The 27,998-nt window shown below is 45.9% G+C and overlaps 2 protein-coding genes across 5 annotated transcripts in view; one reads left to right on the plus strand and one right to left on the minus strand.

Moving 5' to 3' along the window:
* Positions 1-4,037, minus strand: part of TCEANC2 (transcription elongation factor A N-terminal and central domain containing 2) — a 28,611-nt gene extending 24,574 nt beyond the window's left edge. Inside the window, exon 1 of one of the 2 annotated variants that reach the window (XM_031969074.1) lies at positions 3,744-4,037. The gene's annotated coding sequence lies outside the window, so the exon portion shown is untranslated. Of the gene's footprint in view, positions 1-3,234; positions 3,706-3,743 lie in introns of those variants that run through there. The other variant, XM_023503868.2, reaches the window with a different exon arrangement.
* On the plus strand, positions 1-27,988 carry TMEM59 (transmembrane protein 59). Of its 3 annotated transcripts, none has more exons than XM_031969073.1 (8): positions 1-102; positions 9,935-10,040; positions 11,865-11,959; positions 16,482-16,634; positions 17,784-17,868; positions 18,487-18,571; positions 19,272-19,380; positions 23,683-23,985. In XM_031969073.1, exons 4-8 carry the CDS (start codon positions 16,485-16,487, stop codon positions 23,836-23,838), a joined length of 585 nt encoding a protein of 194 aa, XP_031824933.1. In that variant the 5' UTR covers positions 1-102; positions 9,935-10,040; positions 11,865-11,959; positions 16,482-16,484; the 3' UTR covers positions 23,839-23,985. The 3 variants fall into 3 exon arrangements, with proteins under 3 accessions (XP_031824933.1, XP_031824932.1, XP_031824931.1); XM_031969072.1 differs by lacking the exon at positions 1-102 and adding an exon at positions 4,069-4,373 and having other exon boundaries at positions 23,686-27,988; XM_031969071.1 differs by lacking the exon at positions 1-102 and adding an exon at positions 4,071-4,373.
* The last annotated feature ends 10 nt before the right edge of the window (positions 27,989-27,998 follow it).

The raw sequence follows: 27,998 nt of genomic DNA on the forward strand, positions 1-27,998 counted from the left end.
CTGCAAAGGGGTGAAGACTTGCCCAGAGGAGACAATAAGAAGCAAAACCAGATCTAACTCTACGGCCAGTGCTGTTTCCATCCTATCAAAGGCTTAACTGAGGTAATGTGTAAAGGGATCTAGCACCCTGTCACATGTTGGCTGAATGTCTGGTGGGATCATTTCCCTTCAGACCTCTGGGTCCAAGAGAACATTCCAGCATTATGGGGTTTTATAAATGCTTAATTCTTCACTTAACTCACCCAGGAAGTATAGATACCATATTCCTTTTACACAAAGAAAGGAAACAAACATCATGTACCTACTATGTGCCAACAACTGTGCCAAGTACTTTTTTTTCTCCTTTAATCCTCACAATAACCCTGGGAGGTAAGTGCTGTGATTATCCCCATTTTATAGTTAAGACTGAGGCAAAGGGAGCAAGTGATGTAACTAAAGTCATACAGTTAGTATCTGAAGCCACTCCCAGTATGTGGGTCCCAGGAACTGCCTCTAGGGAGAAAGTTTACCAAGTCAGACCTACCCTGAACCCATCTATCCATGTCCAGTGCACACCTTCCTCATCCTCTCTTGTTTCCTTTTCTTAATTTACTTTTCTGGTCATACATATATACATTAACTTCTTAAAACACATTTATTCATCATGTTTGGGAGAGAAAAATTAGAACAAAAAGGGAAACAGAAAAAAAAGGAAGAAAAGTAAACATTCAGTCTCCACAGTTCTCTCTCTGGATACAGGTGGCATTTTCTGTCCAAGGTGTATTGGGATTGCTTTGGAGCCCTGAACCACCAAGAAGAACCAAGTTTGTCATAGTTGATCATCGTACAGTCGTGTTGTAATTGTGTACAATGTATTCCTGGTTCTGCTCGTTTCTCTCAGCATCAGTTCGTGTAAATCTTTCCAGGCTTTTCTAAAATCAGCCTCTTCAGCAATTTTTTAGAACAATAATATTCCATTACCTTCATAGACCATAACTTAATTCCAATTTTTTTTTTTGGATTAAGAGCCATAAAGAGCCACTACAAATATTTTTGCCCAGTACACACCTTCCAGCAAAGGTGGAACAAAGGCTTCTTCAAAGCTCATCAAGATGACCTGACAACATGACTGTCTACACCTTCGACAGGAGAATACTAACCATGCTAATGAGGTTCAGTCCTTCTACAGGTAACTTTTGGCTACTCCTGATAATTGCCTCCATACTTGCTCATTAAATATTTATCACAGTGACGATGAGTAGAGAATATGCCCATTTTACAGATGAAGGTGAAGGCATGGAGGTTTAACTGATTTACCAAAGCTCATGAGTTAATAAATGAATTCAAACCCATTTCTTCTGCTCTGTTTCCACTACCAGACCACAAAGGACATTGGGCAACAACCCCATCCCTACTAGAACAGGTCATAGTGGATGCAGGCTGGGCTTGGAGTCAGCAAGATTGGAGTTCAAATCCCGCCACAAATACTTCTCAGCTATGCTTTGGAACTTTTTATTGGCTTTCCCTCAAGCTTAGAATTCTCTTATGTGTTTCCTGACCTTTTTGACTTTTAGTCTAAATCCCACCTCCTCCCTCGCCCCTCCCCCCAATCAATTTCATAATACACTGAGCAAATCAGATTAGATCTCAATTCAAATCTGCTCAAGGATTTACTAGCTATGTGGCTATTACTAAGTGGAAATCACTTAATCTGTGTCTGCATTTACTTTGTCTGTAAAATAGAGATGATAATAGCGCTCACCCCAAAGAGTTGTTAGATCTTATGATACTGTATTTTCAAAGTATCTTGCAAACCTTAAAGCACTACATATAATGCTGGCTATGATAATTTAACGTAAGTTCCTTGAGGGCAGGTCATGTTTTGCCTTTGGTACCCTGGCACACAGTAAGCACTCAACAAGTGTTTGTTGGCTGATTATCACTTCTGGGCAAGGTTAAACCTCAGTTTCCACATGTCTAAAATGAGAATAGTAATCATCTCTCAGGGTTTTTGTGAAACTCAAACTATATATGTTTGTTTTTGTGAAAGAGCTGCAGAAATGTATTTCAAAGACCTACAGTAAGAAAAATGAGAATTTTTCAATCTGTTTACCACAAGACTAAAAATATATACATGTTGGTATCCTGCATCTCATTCAAAGCCCAAGGAAAGAAGCCACAGGATCATGTGGCCACTGATATTTCGTCATATATGCTCCCATTTCCTCTTCTATCGGCACATATGTGTTGTTACACGGTCTCTTCATCTCTTGGAGTTACATGAGCTCCTTGCCGCTCGCCTCCTTAGCACTTTATTCCTTTTTCAATTTTTCATAAATTTATTTTTCTTCACCACTATCTGAACTACTCATTCGTTTCTTCTCTGTTTCTCTTGAGGAACCTCATCATTTGGGCAAATGAATACATCTGCTCTTCTCCCACTACAGCATCAGGAATAGATTCATTTGCAGTGCTGATTGCCTTCCCAGCTTCTCTGGCACAGTCAGAAAAGTTGACAAAGGAGTTGTCCCCCATCTACTTTTTTTTCCAATAGGAACCCCAGATGTGTGTCTGATAGTTGATCTTGACATCCTCCTCATACTCGGGGCAGGCTATAATAGCTCACTCTTGTACTTTAATGATGGTTTCATGTCTTGAACATTCCAGCCTTCCGTGTGAGCCAGTAGTAACTCCTCAGAGCCTCGCACATCCAGGTGTTCTCGACCTCCCTACTTCTCTCGGATGCTTTCCTTCCCTTCCCTGCAACACCACTTTTGTTGGATCTGCTTGAAGAGGATCTCCAAACCCTCTTGTCCCCAAAGCCAGGCTGAAACGAATCTCCAGCTCTTCCTCAGGACTCCTTCCCGCCCTGGCACAGGAAGTCTCTCACCGAACCCTTCTGGGTCACGGCCGGCAGAAACGTCATCAGTGTCACAGCATATTGATTCATCCCGGCTCCATTTCTCTCTGAGAACGGGCGATGTGGGGAATTCCCTTGTCCCGGGAAGTTTCTTGAGGCCGATTCCTCCCGTGGCTTCTGGGCTTTCAGTGGAAGCTTTGGCAAAGTCTTCCTCACTCTTGGTGTGTTCTTGAGGGGTGGCCATTGGACTGATCCCTTTCACCATCACAATCACACATACGTTGAGGCTGGACACGCTGCTCTGGTGCTGGGCTAGTTGCCCCGAATTCGCCCCCCCCTCCCCCTCCCCCCCGACGCTTGCGCGGCTCCCTCCGCCGCATCCCGAGGAGACGGACCACAGGATGCAGGGCTGAGGCCTCCTTCTCCTTCTGGACCTCCCGGCTTCCCTTCTCCTCCTCGTGGGCGACTCCAAAGTCAGACCGCCCCAGAGGCCAGGGCGGATGGGGCCGGATGGCGATCCCAAAGCGCCAAAGAGAAGCGCAGGCTCCCTAGCCGCTGGGTTAGGACCAGGAAACAACCCCCCGCCCCGCCCCCAACTGGGAACCAAGCGAAGGATAACGAGCCAATCACTTCTGGAAGTCGGGGCCCTAGCAACGGGCAGCCAATCCCCTAGGGGACCCAAGGGACCTTAACAACGGGCAGCCAATCACCTGAGGAAGTAGGAGATTCGGCTAGCCAATCATCCACCATCCTGAAGGCCCTCAAACCACGGACCCGCCTCAGACCCGCCTCCTCCCTTCCTGGATTCGGAAGCCTCTGGTCTTTCAAAACTGCCCGTCCTCCCACTCCTCCTCCCCCTCCCTGGGAAACGCCGGGGCCGCTTCCCGAGCTCGGGCCGACCCACCAAGAAAGCCGTTGTGGCGCGCGGACCCGGACGGCCTCCAGGAATCCTCGCTCTCCCCGGACGGCGCCGGCGCTAACTCCGGAAGCAAGATGGCCGCCCTTCCTGCCCGATCCTGTAGTTCCGTTCGGGACGGAGGCGCCACCTTCTCCGGCCTCCCAGGGCGGAGCGGACTACATTTCCCAGAATGCCTTGACGGGAGACCCGGGAGGTGTCTCTCGCGAGCCTGCAGCCTCTGGGAAGTTCGTTAGGAAGGTGGCCGTGGTTATCCTGAGGTCCCGGGGGGCGGGGCGGAGGGGGGGCGGGGCGGCGGAAGTGGCCGCGGCGCCGGAAGGGGGCGGGAAGACGAGGAGGAGGAGGAGAAGGAAAAGGAGGAAGGAAAACAGCCACCTTCAGGGGTAGAGGAGGAGGCGGCGGCCGCGGCAACCGAAGGACCGAGACAAGATGGCGGCGCTGGGGGCGCCCCGGGCCCGGACCCCGGCCCTGCTGCTCCCGCTGCTGTTGACTGCGGCGCTGGGCCCGCCCCGGGCCGCCGGGGCCGCCGCGGCCGAGGGCTTCGACTCGGTGCTGGGCGACACGGCCTCCTGCCACCGCGCCTGCCAGCTGACCTACCCCCTGCACACGTACCCCAAGGTAGGCCCGGGCGCCTCGGGGCCCTCCCCGCCTCGGCCCTGCTGCTCTGCTCCTTTGTCGTCTGTTGTTTTCCTACTTTTCCCTCCTCCCCCCTTTCCTGCCGCTCCTCCCACTCCCTGCCCCTCGGGCTCCTCCCCCGGTGCCGCTGGCTTTGGCTGCTGGCTCCCGCCGCCCTCCTCGGTGTTTGCCTCTTCCCTGGGCCCTTTTCTTTCTCCTTTCTCTCCCCTCCTCTCCTTGGCCCGCTCCCGGGCTGCGCCCTGGACGGGGAGGAGTCCTCCCTGCCTGCCGGTGCTCCCCGGGGAGGAGGGGCGCTGCCCTGCCTGCCGGTGCTCCCCGGGGAGGAGGAGTCCTCCCTGCCTGCCGGTGCTCCCCGGGGAGGAGGAGTCCTCCCTGCCTGCCGGTGCTCCCCGGGGAGGAGGGGCAGCTGCCCCCAGCGGCCTTTCCCCCCCTCCCCATCTTGCCGGCCCGTTGCTGCAGTTGTCCCTCCCGGGAGGGCTCCTGCCTGGTCAGCTCCTTCCCTGTACCTCCCACCTGCCCCCTCGACACTGCCCGGCGGTGTCCCAGGCCTGGTTCTGGAGGCTCTGGAGCGGACTCTGCACCCTAAGCAAGAACAGCTTGCTGTAGGTTTGTTTTTCCAGCGCAGCTCTGTAAGTTAGGCAAGGTATGTTAGCGCCTCCCGTTTTTTAACAGAAGAAACTGAAGACGGCAACAATCAGAATCAATCCCAGAATTCTCTGGGTTCTCTGAGGGGGCTCCAGGAGTCTCGGGCTCCCAGTGCAGTGATGGGCAGATGGGAGGGATCCGGGAAACTTGGGCTGTGTCCTTGCCCCGAGCACCTCCCGCCAGGGAGAGGTGGGAGCAGGCAGGGAACGTTTCCCGTCCTCCAGGAGCCTGGTTGAGTTTTGTTTGTGAGAAACATCAAGCACCGTTTGCAAAGCTAAATACGAAATGGCTACGAGGCTTGGAGGGAAGAATAGACAGGTGCCGGTGTCGGGGAGGAAAGGGCATGGGCCGGGGGCAGAGGAGGCTTCCGCAGCTGGGCCTGGGAACCCTTGCTGAGTGGCACAGACAGACCCCAGCCTGCCACTCCCTCCTACCCTTGCAGGCCCAGCACCCTGGAGCCCTTCCGTGCCCTTTGGTTCTCTGGTTACCCGGGCAGCAGGTGCCAGCCTCCCATTACCGTGGGATCCCCTGCTTTATTTCCTTCCATAAAGTCCGCTATTATTGTGGGGCCCTATTACAAAGGAGGGGGTTAGTGAAGCTTTGTCGATTGATTCAGGGTCCTATGTGAGGGGGGGAGGAGGGAAGCGCAGTTGAGTGGTACAGTAGTGGGCCTTGGACCCTTAATAGCTGCCTAACCGAGGCAAGCACCTGCCTTCCCAGGTGGTTGTGAGGATCACATGAGATAAAAATATTTAGGCAATGCTTGGTCTCTGGGCAGCAGACGATTAAAATATCCTTTTTCCCTTTCTTACTTCCATACCAAATAGGAGGATTCTGGGCATCTGGCATTGTAGGCCAATCACTTTCCCTCACAAGACACGCATTCAGACCCTCAGGCTCACTCCCTCGGGATCTCCTTCCCTCTCCCCCCCCCCCAAACGCACCCCCATTTCCAAGCTGCTGCCAAGACCTATCAATTTCACCTCTTCAGTGCTCCCCCTTTCTCTCCTCGTTTCCATCTCTGTACAATTTATAGTAGCTGCTTCTGGCCTTCAGTCTTTCTCCACTTCATTTCCAGCAAGCAAGGAGATAATTCTAAAGCCCCAGTCCGATCTTGCCTCCAGATTCCCATACAAAACACTCTGACCTTCGAGTCCCTTTCTTCTTAAACCTCCCTCTCCGATAAGTACTCTTCATGCCAGTGGCACAGCCTTATTCTGTGAACACGGCATTCCAGTATCTCAGCTCTGGGTCTTTTCTCTGGCTGTGCCTGCAATGCCCTGATCTCCTTGGCTTTTTCTTTTGCATGAAGCCTTTCCACTCCCTCTTAATTATGGTGCCTTCTCCCTGGCTAATGATTTCCTGTTGATAGTTTATATGTGTGTGTATGTATCTACATAGATGTAGACATGTAAAGACTTCCTCTTTAAGTTGTAAGCCCCTTCAGAGTTTGCACGTGCGCATCTCTGTGTGTGTGTGTGTTTCTAGCACTTAGCAGTTCCTATCAAGTGCATAATATTTATTGATTAAATAAATAGGGGGCATCAAAAACCTAATTAAAAGGTTTGCTGTCCAAGGCCAGGCAGGGTGGCTTGTGGCACAGTGGGTAGAGGGACGTCATCTTTCTGAATTCAATCTGGCTCCAAACATTTACTTAGCTTCTTGATCCTGGACAATTCACTTAATCCTGTTTGCTTCAGTTCCTCAACAGTAAAGTGAGCTGGAAAAAGAAATGACAAGTGACCCCCGCATCTTAGCCGAGAGAACTCCAAATGGGGTCGAGGAGGATCACAGGTGACCAGAAGGATGGCAGCTGTCGTTGTGCTGAGCAGAGCTCGTGAGGCAGCTTGACCTGCCTCACTTTGGGAGCCTCTGCGGGTCACTTACCTGCCCAGAAGGCCTCCAGGTTGACAAAGGTGTCTGTGCTGCTCCTGAGCTCTCAGGGAGCTGCCAGTAGCTCCTGCCCGCAGGCAGCCTGGGGGCCAATCGGGGAGAAGGTGGCTAGTGCCAGCACAGGAAGCATGACATCAGAGTGGCACAAATTAGTGGCTTCTGGAGTTGAGAGAGGTCTGGGCCTTTGGTTGGGCATCATCTCTGGTCATTTTAGAGGAGAGACATACAGGCTCTGAGCCAAAATAGGATTCAATCTTGGCCTTTTCATGTCAAATCCATGTTCTTTTAACGACACTGTTTGCTTCCTAATTTCAGTAATTCAAACATGTCTTTAAGTGTTTATTATGTATGTGTGGGGAAAGGCTAAGGATTTTTGTTAGTTGGAAATTGTTTTTGCTTTTTTTCTTTTCCATTCAACAAATATTAAGCACTTAGTGTACATGCAGGTATATGTATGTGTGTGTATATGTACATATGTGTATGCATATATTTTCCCATGAAATAATCCCTGCTCTCAAGGAGCTTGCCTTCTGAATGGGGAATGGAGACTAGATAAATACTGGATGATGTGAGGAGGGAAGCAGGAACAACTGAGGGAAGTAGTGGCAGTACTTCAAATATGCCTTGAAGGACAATAAAGATCCTGGAGATAGAAGTTACAAGGGGGTTGAGTGTACAGAGACATTGAGGGAACAGCAGGAGACTGAATTATCTGGATCTACACAGCATATAAAAGGGCAGTCATGTGTGCAGTGAGTCCAGAAACTGGTATTATGGGTCAGGTCACTGGAGCCACATGAGGGAGACTTTTATTGTTAAGCTGAAGGTATTTTGTCTGCTCGGAGTCACAAACATCCTCTGATAGGAGGATGGCGGTGGAGGGATGGGTTGACATAATTACCCTTTGGCAGCTGAGGGAAGAGGAGGGATTGGAGAAGGGAAGAGCCTAGGATTTTTTGATTTTTTTTTTCCTTTTAACTTTCCTCATGTATAGTTACATAATTTGTCTGATCAAGTATAGCTGGTAAGAAGATATAGGAGGACTGTGGGAACTGAGTATGGATCACAACATAGCATTTTCACTCTTTCTGTTGACATTTGCCTGCATTTTGTTTCTTTCTCAGGTTTTTTTCCCTTCTTGATCTGATTTTTCTTGTGCAGCAAGATGACTATATAAATATATGTACATATATTTGGATTTAAAATACTTTTTAACATGTATTGGACTACCTGCCACCTAGTGGAGGAGGTGGGGGGAAGGAGAGAAAAATTTGTAACAGAAAGACCCTAACATTGCAAGGGTCAATGTTGAAAAATTACCCATGCATACATTTCATAAATAAAAAGCTTTAATAAAGTTTAAAAAAAGAATACTACACAGGATTAGTGCCCATTGGGTGGGTTTTCTACAGCATATTTTCTGACACTTAACCTCATGTTCTTAGCCCTCTCCAGTCTGACCTTCAGCCAGAATCTCCAGCTTTATCTCCCCTTATTTACCCTTATGCTTTTTACCATTTGTGACTATTAGCTATTTCCCAAATTCTCTTGGTCCCCTGTGTCTAGAATTCCTTCCTTACCTATCGTTCCAAAATCATTGTCCTTCAAGGCTCAGCTTCTTGGGCCTTCCTGATTCTTCCCCATGCTATGTTGTTAATAGTATCACATATTTGTTTATCTCTGTCTACATAATCTTTTTCTCTCTGGACATACATGTTTTAGAGTTGAAAGGGACCTTAGAAATCATCTGTTCCCTCCCCCCAGTTTATTAGGTTATCCTATTCTCAAAAGAAAATCCATTTTGAAAGATTCTGTAAAGCTCCTCCTGCCTTTGAAGATGCGGGACATGGTGTTCCAAAAACAATGCAGTTGAGCTGCCTCGCAGCAGGTGGGCTACGGAGTTGGCAGCAGTGCCTGAGAGGCGAGGTCATCTGTCATGCTGTGGGCCTCCTTCGAGAAGGAGCAAGCATCAAAGTGCCTACTGTGTGCCAGGCCCTGTGCTCCGCGCTTTCCAAATGCCATCTATTTGACAGAATTAGAATTGGGGCCTAAAAGATTCTCCTCAGAATTGTGCACTGTGGCTCCAGCCCTCTCTTACCTGGCTGTCGTGCTGCATGAAGTCCCTAGTCCTGCTGGGAAGGAGGGCCTGAGACGCTCCCACCTTGTTGGTAACTAGCTGGTGTGAGCCCGTGCTGCTTTCAGCCTTACCAGGGGCCTGCTGCCAGTTTGCGTCCAGCGGATCCCACAGTAAGTTGAGGGCTTTGGTTTTCACATTAGTTTGTTATCCAGGTTGTATGGGCTTTAACGGCCAATTCCCTGAGACCTTTAGGAGTCTGCTGCCTCAGATGCACTCTCTTGTTTGAAGAGGGGAATAGAGGTAGGAGATCAGGCTGGCAGCTCACCTTATCCAGGGTGGGAAAATGGTGCTTCTAGCCGTCTTCACGGATTTCCCTCTTCCTTCAGAGGCCCAGCTGCAGGCATCTGACAATTGAAGTGCTTTATTTAATGGGGAATTCTTTTCACTGAGTGTTTGGAGAAAAAGAGTCTAACTTGTATAAAAGCTTGGTGTCAGCCCGTAATTTTAGTATGATACACACACCTCCTTTCTGACGTCCGTGTTAGGGCTGTGGCTGATGTGCAGCTGGAACCCCCTTGGATGCCAGTCACTGTGGCCGTTCAATGGCAGCCTGGACCCACCGGGAGGGGGAGGGGGTGTTAAAGAACAGGATTTCATACTTTGCCAAAGAAAATGGAAAGGAAAATGGACCATTTATTTGTTTAATGGGCCCTCTTCCTGCATCAGCCTCAGAAGGAAGCTATAAAAGCCTTTCCGGGCAGCCCAGGCATGGAGGCGCACTGCCCCCAACTCCCACCATCATGTTTCCTTTTAATAAATTAATTTATAGACTTTCTAGCAGATGTTACTAACCATGCTTTCTTTTAGTCTGCTCTTCTGGAATACTATTGGCAGTTTGATAATCTCCTCTGGTCTTTTAACTCCACAGGAGGAGGAGCTATACGCCTGCCAGAGAGGCTGCAGGCTGTTTTCAATTTGTCAGTTTGTGGATGATGGGATTGACTTAAATCGGACCAAGTTGGAGTGTGAATCTGGTAAGACGGCATGCTGATGACATTCGAGGACCCATTGGTCTTTGTTGCGTTTATTTAAAGAATACCAAGTATCTTCTCTTGAATAATCTCATACACACTTTGCAGTTGTCACAGAGTTTCCGTTGCTGGTGTTCATAACTGCCAGATTGCTGAGGTTTCTGTAACTCCACCTCAGATCTGGGACAATGTTGGCTTTGTGCTGAGTTGGGAGGCCTTTATTTTACCAACCATTTGGCTTAAACAAATGAAGTGGTAATTACTGCACTCCTAATGCATCACCACATCTTCAGAGAAGCTATAATTTTCCTCACTGAGATTTTTTCAGTCTTGGAATGGTTGGCATGGCTGGTGAAATTTGCTGAATCAGGGCTTCAACTAAAATGCATTTTGTGCTTTATTCTAAGAAAGTGACAAACATGAATTCTTTTCAGTTACATCACTAATCTCAGATTTTGTTGAAAAAGATCTAGCGTAATCTGAGACAATATTGATGGATTAATTTTCTTAAGGTGGTATTATTCTCATCATTCTCAGTGGGCCCGGCACCAGGAAAAAGGAACTGGTTTAATGAACAAAATAAAAGGATTGTGTGTTTATGTGATACATAAACACACACACACACACACACACACACACTCTCTCTCTCTCTCTCTCTCTCTTTCTCTTTCTCTCTTTCTCTTTCTCTCCAGTAGACTTGTTTAATTTTCATTTGAATTTTTCATCACCAGCTTAGAAAAATTATAATCTATAGGCCTTTTACAGTGTGCCCTAGATTTCTCAGTTTAATGTCTTCCTTAATTATTTTTTTTTGAGTCTTTTTGAAAAATGTTTTTCTTTGTTCTTTGTTTAGTTCTCTTATCTCTAAAAGAAATGGTGTGGTAGCAATGTCTTGTTCCCAGATCAGGGTTGGAGGCACTATGTACTTGGTAAAATTTGAAACAAACAATGATTTTGTTTGTGGGGCAGTGAAAAAACCCTGGACTTAAAGTCCAAGATAAATCTGGGATTGAGTCCTGAATTTGCTACAGATTGGCCAAATGAATGACCTTAGCCAACTCACCACAAACTTCATTGGATCGATTTTTCTCTGTAATGGCATTCATAAAGCATTTTTAAAGCTTATAAAGCATTTTCTTCATGAAAATTTTGCACTGCTTATTGCCAATGCTATCTATCGTTTTTTACAGTGGGGAAAAAAAACAAGTCCAATTAAGTGTCATGGTCACGGTTCAGCTCTGTAGGTCGTCTCTCCTGACCGAGCCCAGGGCTTTCTTCTAATAAAACAACACTCACTCCACTTAGCTTGTGTGTTTGTCCTGAGGGAAAGAAAGCACTGTGTATTATAAAGGGCTATTGACACATGAGCTGTGGAGCACTTTTGTAGTGTAAACACCTTTTCGGTGATGACTATCACCAGCTTACATCCATATAGGAGTTTGCAGAACACTTTGATGTGCATTCTGATTGGAGAGCCTGAGAGAGCTGCTGTTAGCCCCTCTTTACAGGAGAGCAACTAAGGCTTTAGAGAGGATGTCAGATGACTTGGTTAGTTATATGGCTATTAATGGACAAAACAGGGACAAAAACCCTAGGAGTCTTCGTGTCTCGATTTTCCCAGCATAGTCTTTGACTTCTCCAGCCCAGCACCTTCTCTTCTTGCTGTTCCAAAGTAACCAGTGCTTGTTGACTGAAATGTGGGGCTTAAGAAGAATAACCAAGTGAACCTGCATTAGCCTGGATCACCTTCTGATGTAACGTGCTTTCAGTCAGGAGCCTTGCACACCTCTAAAGCTCAACTCACTCTCTTCTTTCTTTCTCTCTCAGCTTGCACAGAGGCGTACTCCCAGCCTGGTGAGCAGTACGCTTGCCATCTGGGCTGCCAGAGTCAGCTGCCGTTTGCTGAGTTGAGACAAGAACAAGTAAGTCCACATCCTGCCCTCCCTTCCTTTTTGACAACAGATGATGATGATGATGATGATTTTGTGTGTGTGTGTGTGTGTGTGTGCGCGCGCGCGTGTGTTGCTAAGGTGGTTCCCGGCCATCCTGTTAACATTTAAGTTATCAGCAAATGGGAAAGTGTGTGTCTTGGTCAGAGTCTGAGGCTCCAAAAAGAACCCAGTAGGCCAGAACAATGGCCATCTTTGCTGAGGTGGTACTTAATAGCAATAAATATAAAGATCATTTCCAAGATGGGGAAAAAGGCCTATGGATTTTTGCAGCCTGTGTATTAGTACTATGGTATAGGTACTCAAGAAACAATAATTTGAACTTAATAGATGTTATGGGGGCCACCTGCTAGTGGCTGCTGAGGGTCTAATTCTGACCAGCAAAGTGGATCCCTTCATGTGAGAGAATGATAACGATACAAGGAGACTGAAAGGAAGATGCATTCTCTGACTTCCCTCCTCTGCCCTCTTGCCTCCAATTTATTTCATTCCCAATCCACAAGTGACATCCGCATCAGTAAAGGCTGATTTGCAATTCCTTCAGGAGTCTTATGATTCATAGCTGTTGGGGCTTTTGGAGAATTGACCTGCCCTTTCACACTTAGGCATGGTCCTTAACTAATAGAAGTAGAAACAATTAAAATTCAATATAAATTAGTTGTTGAAATAAAAAGTAATATGTTGATAGAAAGGCCCAGAATTAGCCAGGATAAAAGCCTGTCATCCCATGCTTTGGCCAGATCACTTTTAGGGAATTATGTCTAGTTCTTAACACTCCATTTTAGGGAAATGTGGATAGGTGTGTGTACAGAGGAAGGTGAACAAACTAAACAGGAGATTTGAAACCCAAGTGTGAAGTTACATTTAGTTTGACAAAGGCAGCTCACTGGAAGCCGCTGAGGTAAACAAGGCAGGTGTATTATTCCCTAGAAAAGTTGTTTTATCTTTACTGCCCAAGGCTAAATAGCTGGGTGCGGGGAAGGAGACATAATCCAGGATTTAAAGATTGCCCAAATATAATCCTAAGTATAGATACCAGGGAATGCATTTCATGTACTATAAAGTATATATAAGAATGAAATCATGTCTCATTTTTGTTGTTACCCATCCCCAGCTGCCCGTGGCTTGTGTTTTGTTTTGTAGGGAAGGGAAAGAATGCCAAAATAGCTGGCTCTCTTCAATTCAGTGCTACTCTGGTGCTTCATTGTATCATGGAGTTGATCCTCTGTATACATGCACCACAAGCACTGCAGACACACAAAGCTTTTAGCACAGGCTCTGAGTGACAGGCTATGTGTCTGCCACAGTTAAATTCAGAGAGGCATTCAACCATCAGATTGGCTACAGAGAGAACCTCACACTGAGTCACATATAAGATACATTGGTATCCTGAACCAATGAAATCATGCAATATTTTTGGCATAACTTTTTCTAGCTTCCATTTTAGAGAAGAAAATACAAGAGGATCAAATTTTTCTTATCATAAAACTGATAACTTGCAGGAAATGGATACTGAAAAATTTAAATACCCAGTTGATCAAAAAAAAAAAAAACTTCACTACTTAAATAAAACACTATCACAAAAAAATATGAACAAATCACAAATGAAATCTCAAATAAAAAGATTCCAGAACTGATGGATTTAAAAGTGAATTCTATCAAACATTCAAAAAACAACAAGAGGAAAATTGTAAACATAAAGCCAAGTCAACAGTACAAATATTAAACATTGGGAAGCAAGGAAATGAATTTTTTTCTTAGCATAGTAAATATTTACCATGAAACCAAGAGCAAACATATGTAGTGGAGAAAAGTTAAGGCCATTCAGATCACCAATAAAGCCAGATTGCCCACTAGAAATGGTAGTTATAGCAGCACGACAAGAAAAGGAAAATCAAGGGCATAAGTATAGGCAAAGAGGAAGCAAAATTATTACTTTATACAGAGGATCTGATAGTTTACTTAGAAAACCTTCAAGAGGCCAACTATAAAATTAATTGAAATTAGTTTACTAAAGTTGCAAAATATATAAAATAAAGCCATATGTCATCAGTATTCCTACATATTACCAACAAAACCCAGCAATAAGAGCTAGAAAGATGTTTCATTCAAAATACAGAAGATATAAAATATTTGAGAGGTATCTACTGGATAACCCTAGAGCTACATGGTTTTAACTACAAAACACTAGAGCAAAGGTCCTCAAACTTTTTAAATAGGGGGCCAGTTCACTGTCCCTCAGACTATTGGAGAGCCGGACTATAATAAAAACAAAAACTTTGTTTTGTGAGCCTTTAAATAAAGAAACTTCATAGCCCTGGGTGAGGGGGATAAACGTCCTCAGCTGCCACGTCTGGCCCATGGGCCATAGTTTGAGGACCCCTGAACTAGAATATCAGGAGAAATAATGGGACAAAAAGTAAAAAGGAGCCTAGCAGTATCACATCTCAAAAAACAATTCTCTCTTTACATAAATTTGCATTGTACAAATTCAACTTTAGTAATAGAAAAAAAAAATTGTGAAATCCCATTCCAAAAACTATATTAACTTTACTGTATCATACATACTGTACTAACTTTACAGTACTTGGTCTGTCTCTTTCTCCCTCCCCTCCTCCTGCCTCTCAGCTTTGTGGCCTCTTATTATCCCAACAAAAATTCTTCCTTCCCTCCCCACCAAAAGAACCCTCCAAATGAATGCAAAAGAAAGGAAGTGCAGAGAGATAACTCCTGTCGGATCAAGAGCTCCTTGATTCACCCACATCTTCCTTGATCCATACTTAGATACTATATCCATCCCCAGCCTTAACATCTCACTCTCCTTTTTTGTGACCAGTCCTCATGTATCTGCTTTTCACATATTCTTCCTCTTGGTCCTGGCCAGATCCCCACCTAATCAGTCCTACCCCTTGCATCATTTCTCTCTTTCCAGCCCCCACATATCCTTACACCATATGCTAACCCCATTCCTGCCTGCCTCTCTTCTCTCTCTCTCTTGATATATCAATTTGCTTTACATAGAGATCTGTGAAACAGTTCATTTGTAAAGCAAAAACTGTATTGCAAAATAGTAATCATTAAAGCAATCTGGTACTTGTTACAAACAGGTCAATCATTGGAACAGTTCAGGTACACAACATACAGAAGCAAACACAAGAGTATTCAATAAATTTAAAGACCTCAGTCACTGTTAAAACTCATTCACCATATGCAAAAATCACTGCGAAAACTAGAAAGCTATCTGCAGAAACTAAAATAAATCAACACTTTCCATCATATACCAATATGCAGTCCATATGGATCCATGACTTGGACATAAAGGCCACATAAGCAAATTTTGTAGGATAAGGGGACAAATGCCCTTTCATATTTATGTATAGAAAAGGAGTTTATAACCAAATAAGGGATAGATTTGCAGAAGATAAAATAGACAATTTTGATCATGTAAAATTTTCACACAAACAAAATTTAATGCAATTAAAATTAATGGAAACAGGTACCTAAGAAAAAAACTTTGCAACAAGTTTGCCAAGTCTCATTTTCAGATTATATAAGGAACTTACTCAGATTTATAAGACTTAAGAGCCATTCCCCAATAAAATAGTCAAAGAATATGTTGGTTGGCCAATCATTTCAGTCATGTCCATCTCTTTGTAACTTCATTTGGTGTTTTTCTTGGCAGAAGTACTGGGGTGGTTGGCCATTCCTTCTCCAGCTCATTTTATAGATGAGGAAACAGAGGCAGTGTTAAGTGACTTACCCAGCATCACCCAGGAAGTTTCGGCCAAATTTGAACCCAGGAAGTTGAGTCTTGACTTGGGTCCGTGCTCTATTCCCTGTGTCCGTGCTCTATTCCCTGTGTCCTAGATATGACAACAAAAATTTATGATGGATTATAATGAGATATATGCAGAATAAAGTAGAAATAGGAAAACATATGACAGCGTTTTAAAGAAAAATATTTGAAAGGCAGTAGGAATGCAAAAATAATGGATGATTCCAGAGGACTAAAGATAGAACATGCTATACCACATCCTGCTGGAGAAGTGATGCACTTAAAATGCAGAATGAGTCATATATTTTTTAAATTATCCTGTCTGGGAGGGTAGAGCAGTGAGGGAAAGAGAGAGAATAAATGCTTGTTTTATTTTTAAAATTTCTCAAGAAAGCCCACTCTCACTATTTTGAATTCAGTTTTAAAAGTAATAAATAGGATGTATTAATTGTACAAACCATGGGTAGACTTAGCAATTACCAGGTTTAAAATATATTGTTTATTTCCAACTATAGCATCAACTGATGGTGAGGGAGGCCACCCATAACTTTGCCAGTTGGCAAAGAATGTCAGCCGATTCAAGCTTTATGATGTTGCTTTCACCCATACACAGATCTGAGACTTGACCATAATGACAAAGGTTTTAGTGTCTGTGTGTGTGTGTGTGTACACACACTTACAAAAAGTAATCAGTGCTTAAAAATTGGCATCTCCTTACAGCTCATGTCCCTGATGCCCAAAATGCACCTGCTTTTCCCTTTGACACTGGTGAGATCATTCTGGAGTGACATGATGGACTCAGCACAGAGCTTCATAACCTCTTCATGGACTTTCTACCTTCAGGCTGATGATGGGAAAATTGTCATTTTCCAGGTGAGAGTGTGATTATTGTAAACTAACCCTGTCAAGCCTATTTAAGAACTGTAAGTGCTTAGTACAGGAAGGGACCTTTGAGGTCAGCAGATTCTCTGGAAGAATCCCTTTGTGCCCCTTCCCTTGGAATGCTGCATGAAATGATCTCGAAGCTGCTATTCTTAATGAATAGCTCCAAATAGTTTTAAGCTTCTTCCTATGAATACCGTGATGATTATTTCAATCAAATGAAATCCTAGCTGATTCAGTTCTATCGCTATAAAGTTTAATTCTTACCTTGTCTAAAAATGGGACTCTTAAAACAAAGAAATCTTAAGGTGCATAATTATTTGATTTAGGTTTGAATAAGAAATTCATAGAAAGGCTTTGTAGACAGGTAACTTATCATTAACTGATCACTAACTTCTATAACTAACTAACTAATAGGATAGATGACATGAATGTTTTAATTAATTATAGGATTAGTGTGAGCATTTTGTTCTGATCTAGGCCTTGTTCTTTCTTTTAATTTGGAAAACATAGATTGGTGATAGAAGACATCTTTAGAGTTTTAGTAAAAGGTCTGAATGTAAGGTGTCAGACAGCAGCTAAAGTCACTTTCCTGTAGCTGTTCCCACCGCCTGTTTGGGCAAAGACTTAGCAGCCCAGGTCATTGTTTGTGGTGTTGATTAACTGGCCCAGCACCTGACAAAAGAGGCACCAAAACCTAGGAGAGACTTTGTCTAGTCACCGCTGGGGTTTTGTAGCTGAAAGAAGGCCAAGATCTTGTCAGGCCTGGGGCAGAATTGGAATGCAGGTCTGTTCTCTGGCTCCAGGCCCAGGAAGGGCATCAATAAGGGGGTGGCAAGGTCCCAAGAAGCAGCAAGTCTGCTCGCCACTTACTCAGCTATGATCCTGAGCCAACATGGCCAGCCCAGTGGTGCTCTTACTGTGTGAAACTGAGCTCACTGTCATTTAACCTAGACTAGTGGGGGCTCCGTCTCAGTCTGTGGGAGACAGCTGGATGGGGCTTTAGGGGGCTCAAAGGTCATGGCTGGAATGTTAAAATTTCTAAGTTGTTGACAGTTCCTTTTGTGCCAGAGACAGCACTTGTTCCTGGATGGGCTTTGGTCAGCAGGCTGCTTATGGCTCTCTTTGATTCTTTTTTAGTCTAAACCAGAAATTCAGTATCCAGCCCAGGCGGATCGGGATCATTCTTCCCAAGGGAAAAACATACCTTTAAAGAAAATGGCCTGTAAGTTTTATTTTGGGATTGGCATAAAAGCATTGGCACAGCCTCCTGCAGATTATCTGCCTCAGTCTTGTCCATTTATATCTAAGCTGGTCTTTCCCAACTTTCCAAAAAAGTCTGAAGGTAAATTGTGACTCAGACCCGTAAAGCAAAGCTCCTTCCTTGCTGCAAGTCTGAATTGCCAGAATTCATTTTTATCCACATTTATTGGTCTTTAATTACTCGGATCAAAAAGACAATTTTTTAATAAAGTTTACTACCCTTGGAATGGAGAACCGGGGAGGAGGGAGGCAGGGGTGATGTCTTCCTCAGCTTCTAATAGGTACAAGGACCTCAGACTCCCCATCCCACTGCAGACGAAGTGTGCCCAGGGGCCTCTGTATAACCGACAGTTGCATTTGGGATCTCATTTCCTGGAAATTCTTTGGTTCCTTGTGAGGTCTTTATTTTACAAGTGAGGGAGGAGGAGCAGAGAAGGGGAAAGACTTTGCCCAGGGTCATGCATTGAGTCAGTGACAGCTGACATTCAAACCCAGATCCGCTGGCTTCAAATGCAACTTCCCTGACTCATCATTGTTGGTGAATTATGGATTCTGATATAATCTATCATTTATGTTTCAGCAAATCCACAGCCTGCAGGCTCCCAAACCCACAGAGGCTACTTTGAAGATGGAGAAAGCGACAGCTTTTTTAAATGCCTCTCTCTGTATGTATTTCTAATTTATTTATCTTAAGACACGCTCTTCTGCTTTTGGTCTGAGGAATGTTAATGTTCCATTATTTTAACAGTCAAGCCATTTCCTCCTGTGTTTTCTTATATTTCCCCTTATTTTTAGGGTTGTTTTGGTTTCTTGAAAAGCTAATATACTCAAAAGGCCAAGAAAAGTGTTTGCACGTCGCCCAATAATGCTTACCACTTTTAAGACAGTTTGTCCCAGAGCTCTTCTGCTGCTTCATTTCTCTCCTCATTGAGGGCTCCTGTATGCCAGGAGTGTAATAGGAACTTCTTCACTGTGTAAAATGATTTCTTTGCTTGGAAATAGCCGAATGCCCCACCTACTAAACAGGCCCTCACTTCACCCCTTCCCTTCCTTCTCAGACTCCAGTTAATAGTAGCTTTTGCCACAGCTTTATTCATTGTAAGACACCGTCTACCGAGCTGTTGGTCAGCAGCTAGTGAGCAGCACAGCTTACGGGTGTGCACCCGAGCTGGAGATCTTTGGAATACATTCACCCCACTCCCCAATCTCCCTCGAAAGGCCCTTAGATTCTTGCAGCGCACAAAGGGCTTGGAGAATTCCCGGTGCCCCTTCCCAAGTCTCCAGTCTGGCTGTGCTGAGTGTGGACTGACCCTGACTAGCAGTTGACCTCTGGGGTGTTCATGTGCCTCCCTTGCTGTTTGTCAGGAATTCCGGCTGGATCGTGACCATCACTCTCGTGCTCTCGGTGCTGGTGTTACTCTGGATCTGTTGTGCCACTGTTGCCACGGCGATGGAGCAGTATGTCCCCCCTGAGGTGAGTGGGAGGCCCGTGTGATGGGACTTGCTCCTAAAGGCCCAGGGCTAGAGCAGTCTGCTCCCTGCCCTGTCCTCTGGACTGGGAGGAGCAAAGGCCCCTGGGAAAATGACCAGCTTTTTGGTGGGAACGTTCAGAAGCAAGGGCTGGCTCTGAGACCTCAGTGCTCAAGGGTCACATCACAAGGGCTGGCCGAGGGAGGGAAGTAAATCCGAGCAGGTGTGTGATCTAAAGCCTCCACCCGGTCCCAGCTGATGGGTGGATTTTGTCCCTCTCAGGGGACAAGGGGGCATTGTTGTGGGCGAGGGAGCCACCAGCTCTGAGGTTCTGGTGCCGGGCAGGGGCCAGGGGGGCCTGAGTCTGGGTCCTCCATAACTTGACACACAGCAGAAACACGGCTGCTTCACTAGGCTGTGTTCAGGGGGCAGGCAGTCCATTTCGCCTGGAGGATTAAATTAGGGAATGGGGTGGGCAGAGCCTGTGTGCAAAGGAGGTAGGAGATGGATTGTCACATAAGGGAGCAACAGTTGGGCTGTGAAGCTAGAATTTGGGAAGTGCAAGGCTGTGTGGGCAGCACGGAATGGAAAGTTGACTGAAGAGGGCTGTAAAGGTGGCAGGGGTGGGGGATAGGTCCTAGCAGCGGGGGGTAAGGGGAGCTGCTGAACCCTTTTGGCAAGGTCCTTTTTAACCTGCATTGTGGAAACAGCCTTTGGTCAGCCAGTGGAAGGGCTGGACAGTGAGAATAGTGCAAGCCAGGGGAGTGGAGAGGAGCAGCCAGACACAAGAGGCGGATGGGCTGGGCCATCATGGAAAGGAAACCTCTCTAAGGCTGGGAATCCAGGAAGAAGGGATGTCTGAGAACAGGCGCAGGCTGGAGGGAGAGCGCTCAACCCTCTGGGTTGCCGGCTGCTCAGATTGGCGACATTTAGCTGTTGTGTGGGCAAAGCCACGGGCAGTGCCGGGGACCCACCAGCAGACCACTCAAGAATGAGTGATGCCGGTCTAGCGAGTGCAGCCATAGGGGAGGGTTCTTACTTTGTCAACCATAAAAGCATCTAAGGTTGAATACAGAAACCATCTTCTAGTTTTCTTGGCCAGAGCCGTTCTTCTCAAGTGCTGCTTGCTGTTCCCTAAAATCCTCTTTCCTGTTTTATTCTTGGAGCCTGAGAGAGGATATCCTGCTCTTTCCACCGTGGTCCGGGAACCTTGTCCAAGCGCTCCTGAAGCAGAAGCTTCTCTGCATTATTTGCACAGAATTGATAGATGCCATTTGGTTGGTTTATAGGGATCCCCAGGGAGAGAGCACATGTCTCCCCTTTAAGACCAGGATACAAACAGGTATGCGACCTTTCACCTAGTTCAGAAAGGCCTGAAACATTAGCCACAAGTTTTCTTCTTGTCCATTTGCTTTTGAAGCTCCATTGGGTTGGTGGGTGGGTCCTGTTAGGTGGTGAGGGCCCCAGGCCGTGTCCCACGGAGTTTCCGACCTAAGAGGAGATCTGCTGGGCCTGGAGGTAATGTGGGAGGAGTCCAGCCCCTTCCACACCAGCTCTCCTTGCCCTAATGGGCCCTTAAGAATCACTGGAGCACCGTTAGGGTCAGGATGACGGTCCCTAGTCCTAGATGTAGGAAGTTAGAGCCACATCCAGCAGGGGAGGACAGAATGGAGGCCACTGACCCTGCCCAGCCCTCCTCACTCGGATGTCACAGTACTTTCTGAGAAGGAAGGATAACAGCTGCTGGGGAGAAGGTGTTTGAGGAGGGTCCTTTAACAGGTGTAGGGATCTCAGAGGAGCTTGAGGTGCCATGGAGTCGTGCAGAGAGCCTTGGGTTTGGGGGAGGCATGCTGTGACTAGAGAGCTCTGAGATGGCTCCTCGTCCATCAGCATGGCTGGGAGGAAGCATGGAGCACAAGGAGCTGGGGTGGGCCTCGTTTGCCAGGACTCCTTTCTGTGCTGTGGCAGAGCGCAGCCTCCAGGCAGGAAGCCCATGAAGTCCAGCGCCCTCCACTCACCCAGCTTCTGAGGGACGGGCAGTGTGGACAGCAGGTGGTGGAATGGCACCTTTGTCCTGGGGCAGAAATGCCCAACGCAGTCAAAGATTGTGGGAGACCAGAATCCAGAAGTTTTCTCAGGAAATCAGCAAGCACTTGCTAAATGCACGAAAGATCCGCCTGCCCTGAGGGGGAGTGGCAGGTAGAGTGGCGCTGCTCAGGACAGGACAGGCCAGCTCAGACTGAGCCTTACCCCCTAGTTACTGTGGCTTCACCTCTGTTTGCTTCAGTTTCCTCATCTGTAAAATAGGGATAAGATGAACTCCTTCCCCTCAAGGTTGTCTCAAGGATCAAATGAGGGGTCTTTATAAAGTGCTTGTGACCTGTGGTGAGCACTGTAGGGCGGCCAACTGTTGGTCAGCACGATAAATGGGAGAGTTCCCCCTTCCTGCGAAACTGGCTGGCATTCCCTCAGGGACATATTAGAGTATCCAGAGTAAAGGTAATAAATCCAAGGTGGTTGGGGTTCTCAGGCCTGAGAAGCACACTGTAGAAGGGCCTGCTGGAGAGCAGGGGCCAGCCGGTACCACGTCGGGGGAGAGGGCAGGTGGAGGGAAGTGACCCCCAGGGAAGCTCAAGAGGCAAGACTGGGGCTGGATTGGGAACAGCTCGTGGTCCATCAGGCCCAGTCTGGCCGAGTGGAAGACAGATTGAAGTGGGGAGATTTGAAGCAGTAACCTCAGGGGGAGGAGGGCTCTTTCAGAGGTGACAGGCAGCTTTGGAGAGGGCAATTTGGAGTGAATTTGGAGGTGGGGAGGATTAGGAGAGTGTGGAGAGGGGATGCAGTTCAGGCATGTCTGGAGGGAGCCCACAATTAGAAGGGCCTCCTTTGGAGCAGAGACTGGGAGTCCTGAGTAGTGGAGGGCCAGATGGGGGCATGAGGGGGATAAGGTAAGGTGGGGAATTGGGGAAGAAGGAAAGCGAGGCTTGGGGAGAACTGGTGGAGGGGTGAGAAAGCAGGCTTTGAAGGTCATTGTAGGAAGAGCAGGGCGCTGTACTTGGTGCGTCTGGGGATTCTGGAGGATCGTGGGGAGCTTTGTGCTTAGGTTTTTAGTGCAGGGTTTTCTTTTTACTCTCCCATGGATCTTTGGCAGAGCAGCCAAAAGAGACTTTAAGAGTAAACATGAGGCAACAAGACCCTACTTTGCATCCTGGAGATTGGAGCTCCCTGGTCCCAGCGGGCTGTGGCTGAGGTCTCCTGACCCAGGGGCTCTTGCTCTCTCTGGTACCCCAGACCTCATCATCCAGGCCCCAACGTAATCCAGGGCGTGCTTCCTCCTTGGTTTGGCACATTCTGAGGCCCTCCTCAGGCCCAAAGTACCACTTCAGTTTGCCATGGCCAGGCTTCTGGCTTGGGCCAAGCCAGGGGCAGCCTCAGGAGTAGCATGGATACCCACCCCCAAAGCCTGGGATTAGAAGGCAGGACACCACCTCTGCTCGGCTCCGGACAGCACAAGGATTCAGGAGTGGCCCAGGTCTGCAGCCTTAGAGGCAGGAGAGAAGCCGGCAACACTAGAAAGAGCCTGGGAAATGGCTCCAGGTGTGAATGGGTTAGGTGGCCGCAGGATGGTTTCCTGTAGGTTATGGACTTTGATTCGGTGCCTCCTGAAGGGCTCGGGAATCCTGCTATCTGTTCTCTGTGTTTGTTATTGACAATTAATTTTTTTTTGAGCCAAGACCAGACCGTAGATTTCCTAACTCTGAGCTGCACTTAATGCCCTCCCCGGGACCCCTTTGTGACAGACAAGAGGTTTGGGGATGGCCACCACAGATGGTGACGGAGCTTTTGGGATGCTTTTCTGTGGTCTTCTGCTCGGTCATCTGATCTGCTAGGATACAGCTGAGGTCTTGATGAGTGCAAATAATCACACCGAGTATTTCCAATTAACTTATTTTACATCATCACCACTTCACTAGTGAGGATTTGAATGCATGCAATTGGAATTGTTTCCAACCTAGTGAGAGAAGGGGTTTTCCCACCCTCGTTTCTCCTGTGGCCATAGAATGGCGCTAGGGCCTTCGGATTCCTAGGACCCTGTGTCCTGAATTCCGGTACCCAGAAGTCTTCAAACTACCTTTCTAAAACCCGAGGCTTTGTAGCCGCACTTCACTGACTAGGCCCTGTGGGGAGCTCCCTCTGCTGCTTAGGAGGACCAGCCCCCCTAAGTGGGATTCCCGCTGCTCTGCACAACTGGCTGTGGGTCCGCTTGCCCGGCCAGCAGTCTCTAAACTGCCTTGGTTCGTTTCAGAAGCTGAGCATCTATGGAGACTTGGAGTTCATGAATGGACAGAAGCTGCCCAAGTGCCCACCTTCTTCCCTCGTGGCGCTTAGATGCCAGGCTGAGGAACCTGAAGAAGCTGGGCCTCTCCCTGCCAAAGTGAATCTTGCTCATTCAGAAATTTAACATTGTTTTTTAAAGAAAAATTAATTTAATAGACACTCAACTTTCCGTTCCTGATGTGGCTTTTTTTTTTATTATTGGTTTCTTTGAATATGGGGCTTAGGAAATTAGCTATAAAATGCAAATAAAAGTTACCAATCTGGGACAGTGGTATTGTTTGTCACTTCACTGTATGTTCTCTAGTATTTGAAGAGAGACAGACAGACATCTGGGATCTCATGTCTTACTATCTGTAACTGCTTTTCACTGATGTTTGCAATGTGCTTTTATTTCTTCCTTGACTAAATTCTGTAAGCATGTCCTCTTGCCCCCAAACCTTCTACCATGGTCCTGGAAATCACCCTAATTAATAGGTGTGTGTGATAGGATATAATGTCAATGCTCAGAAATGGCTCCATAACTTGTGATTGGAAATTAAAAGAGAGCATGAGGAGCCTTTCTGAGGCCTTAATTTTCAGTTGTAGTGAGCTGATGTCATTAAAGTTTAATTTGTATCATTCCATGCATAAATGTTGTGTTAATGCATTACAGACACCCCGTGTTAATATTTTGCCTGTCTCTGTCACAGTTGTATATGAATAACATGAAAGTAGGCTGCCACAAGTTTGGGATAACAAGGCAGTGTTTTAAACCCACCCACTTCATTTGGAGAGGGGAGCTTTCCAAAGAACCATTACCTAGAGTTTGTGCTGGGAGGGACCCCATTGGAGAGGCAGAGAGGGACTTGTTTCAGGCTCTCTTTTCCTTGGGCAGTACCCACAGGGTCCTGGGCTGGCACCGCAAGAATTGGCCGAAGCTCTTCTGGGGAGAAGGGGAAAGGTAACTCCCAACACCACTCACCATGTTGACTGATTTTGCCTTGATGCCCAGATCCCAGCATCCTTCCATTTTGCAGCCTAGGACCACTTTTCAGATGCTGGATTAGGTAGTGATAAATATGCTGGCTTTCAAGCAGTTCCAAATTAGAGGCTAGTGATTTAGAATAAACTGCTTTGTCCTAGAAGTGGTTAGCAGAAAGAGACTTGAAAGCCCCGATCTATCCCTCCTCCTCCTCATCCTGCCTGGGGGGAGGAAGAATCCTCTAGAGAAGTGACTTAGCCATCATCACCCTGGACTTGGGGGCTGGCTCCAGAGCCAGTTTGGTTCTTGTTAGCACAGATTTATTGTAGCTCTCAGCCCCAAGTCATGCAGGAGACTAATTGAAAAAGCTTTTGTGATTCAAGGCCATTCTTTTTCTATGCAGAGCTACTATATACATGTCTTGAATTCCTCCTGAAACTCATAAAATTTTAGTATTCTTGTAGGTAGAACTTGTATATAATCCACAGACAGTTTCATAGCTAAACTAACCCAGAGAGGTACGAGACTGGCATGGCGCTTGTTCCAGGGCGCTAGCTGATTCACTTTCTATTCTTTCATTTCCACCTGGTCGTTTTTACTCTGAGTTTCAAGAATACCAGTTAGTTTTCCATGACTCTTGCGTTCAAATGACATCAGTGTATCTTGTCCTCCATCTCTCTCTCTCTCTGTATTCCTCCTCCTAGAATCCTGGTCATTGTTGTCAGCCGAAGCAAAATTTTATTCCAAGGTGAGCGGCACTGTTGAAGGTTTCCTCACAAAACATAGCTGTCGGTACCCTCAGCAGCCTCCCTGCTCTGACCCCTCTGCCCAGCTTCCCACCTTGGGAGCAAGTTCTGGGCTTACCAAGTAGTCTATCCAATGTTATTCTTCCAGAAAATGTCATTCTTTTGGTCACACGAATTCATCTCTTACTGAGCAGGCATTTATAATGTGCAGGACGGATTCGAAACTTAAATCTTCATCATTGGAGAAGTCTTTTATATCTGCCCTCCAGGCTCCTTCACCTATGACAAGTTTTGATAGTAAAGACGAAGGCCCAGCCCACAATACAAAGTGCTTTTCTTTAGTGGGGTCAGTACAGATGTTAACATCCCCATTTTATTGATGTAGAACCGTACTTGGATGATTATCACTCGTCCATGGTGGTGGATGGAAACACCACAACTAGTATGGAAGAGAATCCTGAATTTACTAAACACTTCATTACTTCCGTATCCAAAGATCACTTGAAAACCCCTAGAAGTTATCAAGTTAATATTTAGACTTGGTACTCATCCATTTTTTACTTTAGGATATTTCTTAAGGGTCCTTGTGGCGAACAGGTGATCTCTTTTGGACACAAATCTAGGATAGTAGACTGTAGGCAAAATAGCTTAGGATTCTATAGCACTCTTAAATTCCGTTTTCTTCTGCCAGTCTTAAGGGAGATTCCCAAGAAGCTTAGAGCTTTCCCCTAGCCTACACCTTTTTACAAAGCAGATTATCAGGAAAATCTGGAACTCAGCTAAAGAGACATTAAAAGAGTGTTCCCTCTGGGGAGAGTATTTGATTTTCAGCAGAGAAGTCTTGAAGCTAAAACATTGGACCTCTACCTGGGTAGGTGGGTGAGTTGTTAGAGGTTGTGAGGCAGAGGGGAAGAAAGGACTACAGCTGCTCCCTCCCAGTACAAATGTTCATTTTAAATTAGCTATTCCACCTTTTGGTTACTACAGTGATTTTTTTTTTTTAATGGTTTCTTTGGACAAGAGGTCTCCCAGTACCTCCTGGATACGTACATTTGTACCTCCTCAGTTTAAATAAAGTTTTGTGTTTCCTAAGTCTGGTTGAATGGATCCGGGTCTGCTTGGATTCTGAGAACTGCAAAGAACTTTGAAAAGTTTGGAGGCTCTGATACATGTTGTTCAATAATATAATTTAATGCTGGGATTGTATAACTATATAAATCATTGAATGCTGAGAATCCGTGGTACTGTTGCCATAATGATTTGTTATGTATTTATATTTTTTGTGTGGAGGTATATTTGTATTAAACTCCATTTCTTCCAAGGCTATGAAGCTGGAAAGGACCAGAGCAGATAATCTTCCACCCCACCATGTTACATAGATAAAAAAAAAAAAAAAAAAAAAATGACCTTCCTGCCTGCTACAATGGGAAGCAAAACTGAGATTCCAACCAGTCTTCTTGTGTTTGATAGCCTCCTTTCCCTTATATTCTGGGTTGGACTAAGAAAGTTTTAAAAGGCAAGCCTTCCCTTGAGGGTATTTGCTTTGTACCAGAAACTAGTCTAAACTGAAGGAATGAAGCGTGTAGAGGTAAAATTTGAGAAGTTCACAAAATATAATGTGAAAAACTTGGATGTGAAAGAATAAAGGCAGATTTCTGTTTGGCTCTTATTATGATAATTTTGTATTAAGCATCAAGGCTGAAGGTCGTTTAGGAGCCCTCATAACTTCAAGCTGGAACTCCGTAGGTGTTGATGCCATAGCATCCAGCTCTGGGTCCCTGTATTTTGTCTTTGTTTTTCTTTTGCTCCCTATGGTGGTAATGGTTTCACTCTGGGACAAGGCTTGGTTGAAAGAACAAGGCCTGTTTAGTCTGGAAAAGAGAAAACTTTGATACCTTTAAATGTTTGAAGGGCAGGCTCATGAGCAAGAAGGCTTGTTCCCCTGGGCTCCAGAGGCCAAAACTAGGACAGTGGATGAAATTTGCAGATTTAGCAGCCCTGCTTACCTTCAAGGGAAGATACTTTAGAGAGGGGGTAGAGGTGGGAAGGGGAAAGGACTGGTAGAAATAAGCCTTGTCTGTAAAAACCGCATCAATAATACTATTAAAAGACTCTTCATGGGGGCAAAAACTTAACTATCCATTGGATCTCTCTCAAAGTGGAAAACTAAGATGTCGTGGGGGAGGCTGGATGGTTCACTTTGTTCAGGATTCCTTAAACATTCTGAGGTCCCTTTTGGTTCCTGAGAGTCTATGATTCTAGAGTTGCCGGTTTCCTTGTATAATCATGTTAAATAACATTTTTGTTCAATTGCTCTACTCTGAATGATTTGGATTAATTTTTTACTGCCTCTTTGCTCTGTGTTTCTAGTGCTTAAATTGTTTTGAAATGCTGGAATGGAAAAATTGGAAGATTTAAGTGGGAGGGAAATAAGATGCTTCAACAAAAGACCTTAATGATTGTTACCTTGAGATTAAATCACCTTGCAGTCTCTGTTAGAGGCCAAGAAATGTTAATTTCCCAATTCTTAAATATGGTGGACCTAAATAAAATTCGGATTGCCTGCATCAGCCTTGT

This window comes from Sarcophilus harrisii, chromosome 4, assembly GCF_902635505.1.
Source record: "Sarcophilus harrisii chromosome 4, mSarHar1.11, whole genome shotgun sequence".
In the NCBI taxonomy this organism is placed as follows: Eukaryota; Metazoa; Chordata; class Mammalia; order Dasyuromorphia; family Dasyuridae; genus Sarcophilus; species Sarcophilus harrisii.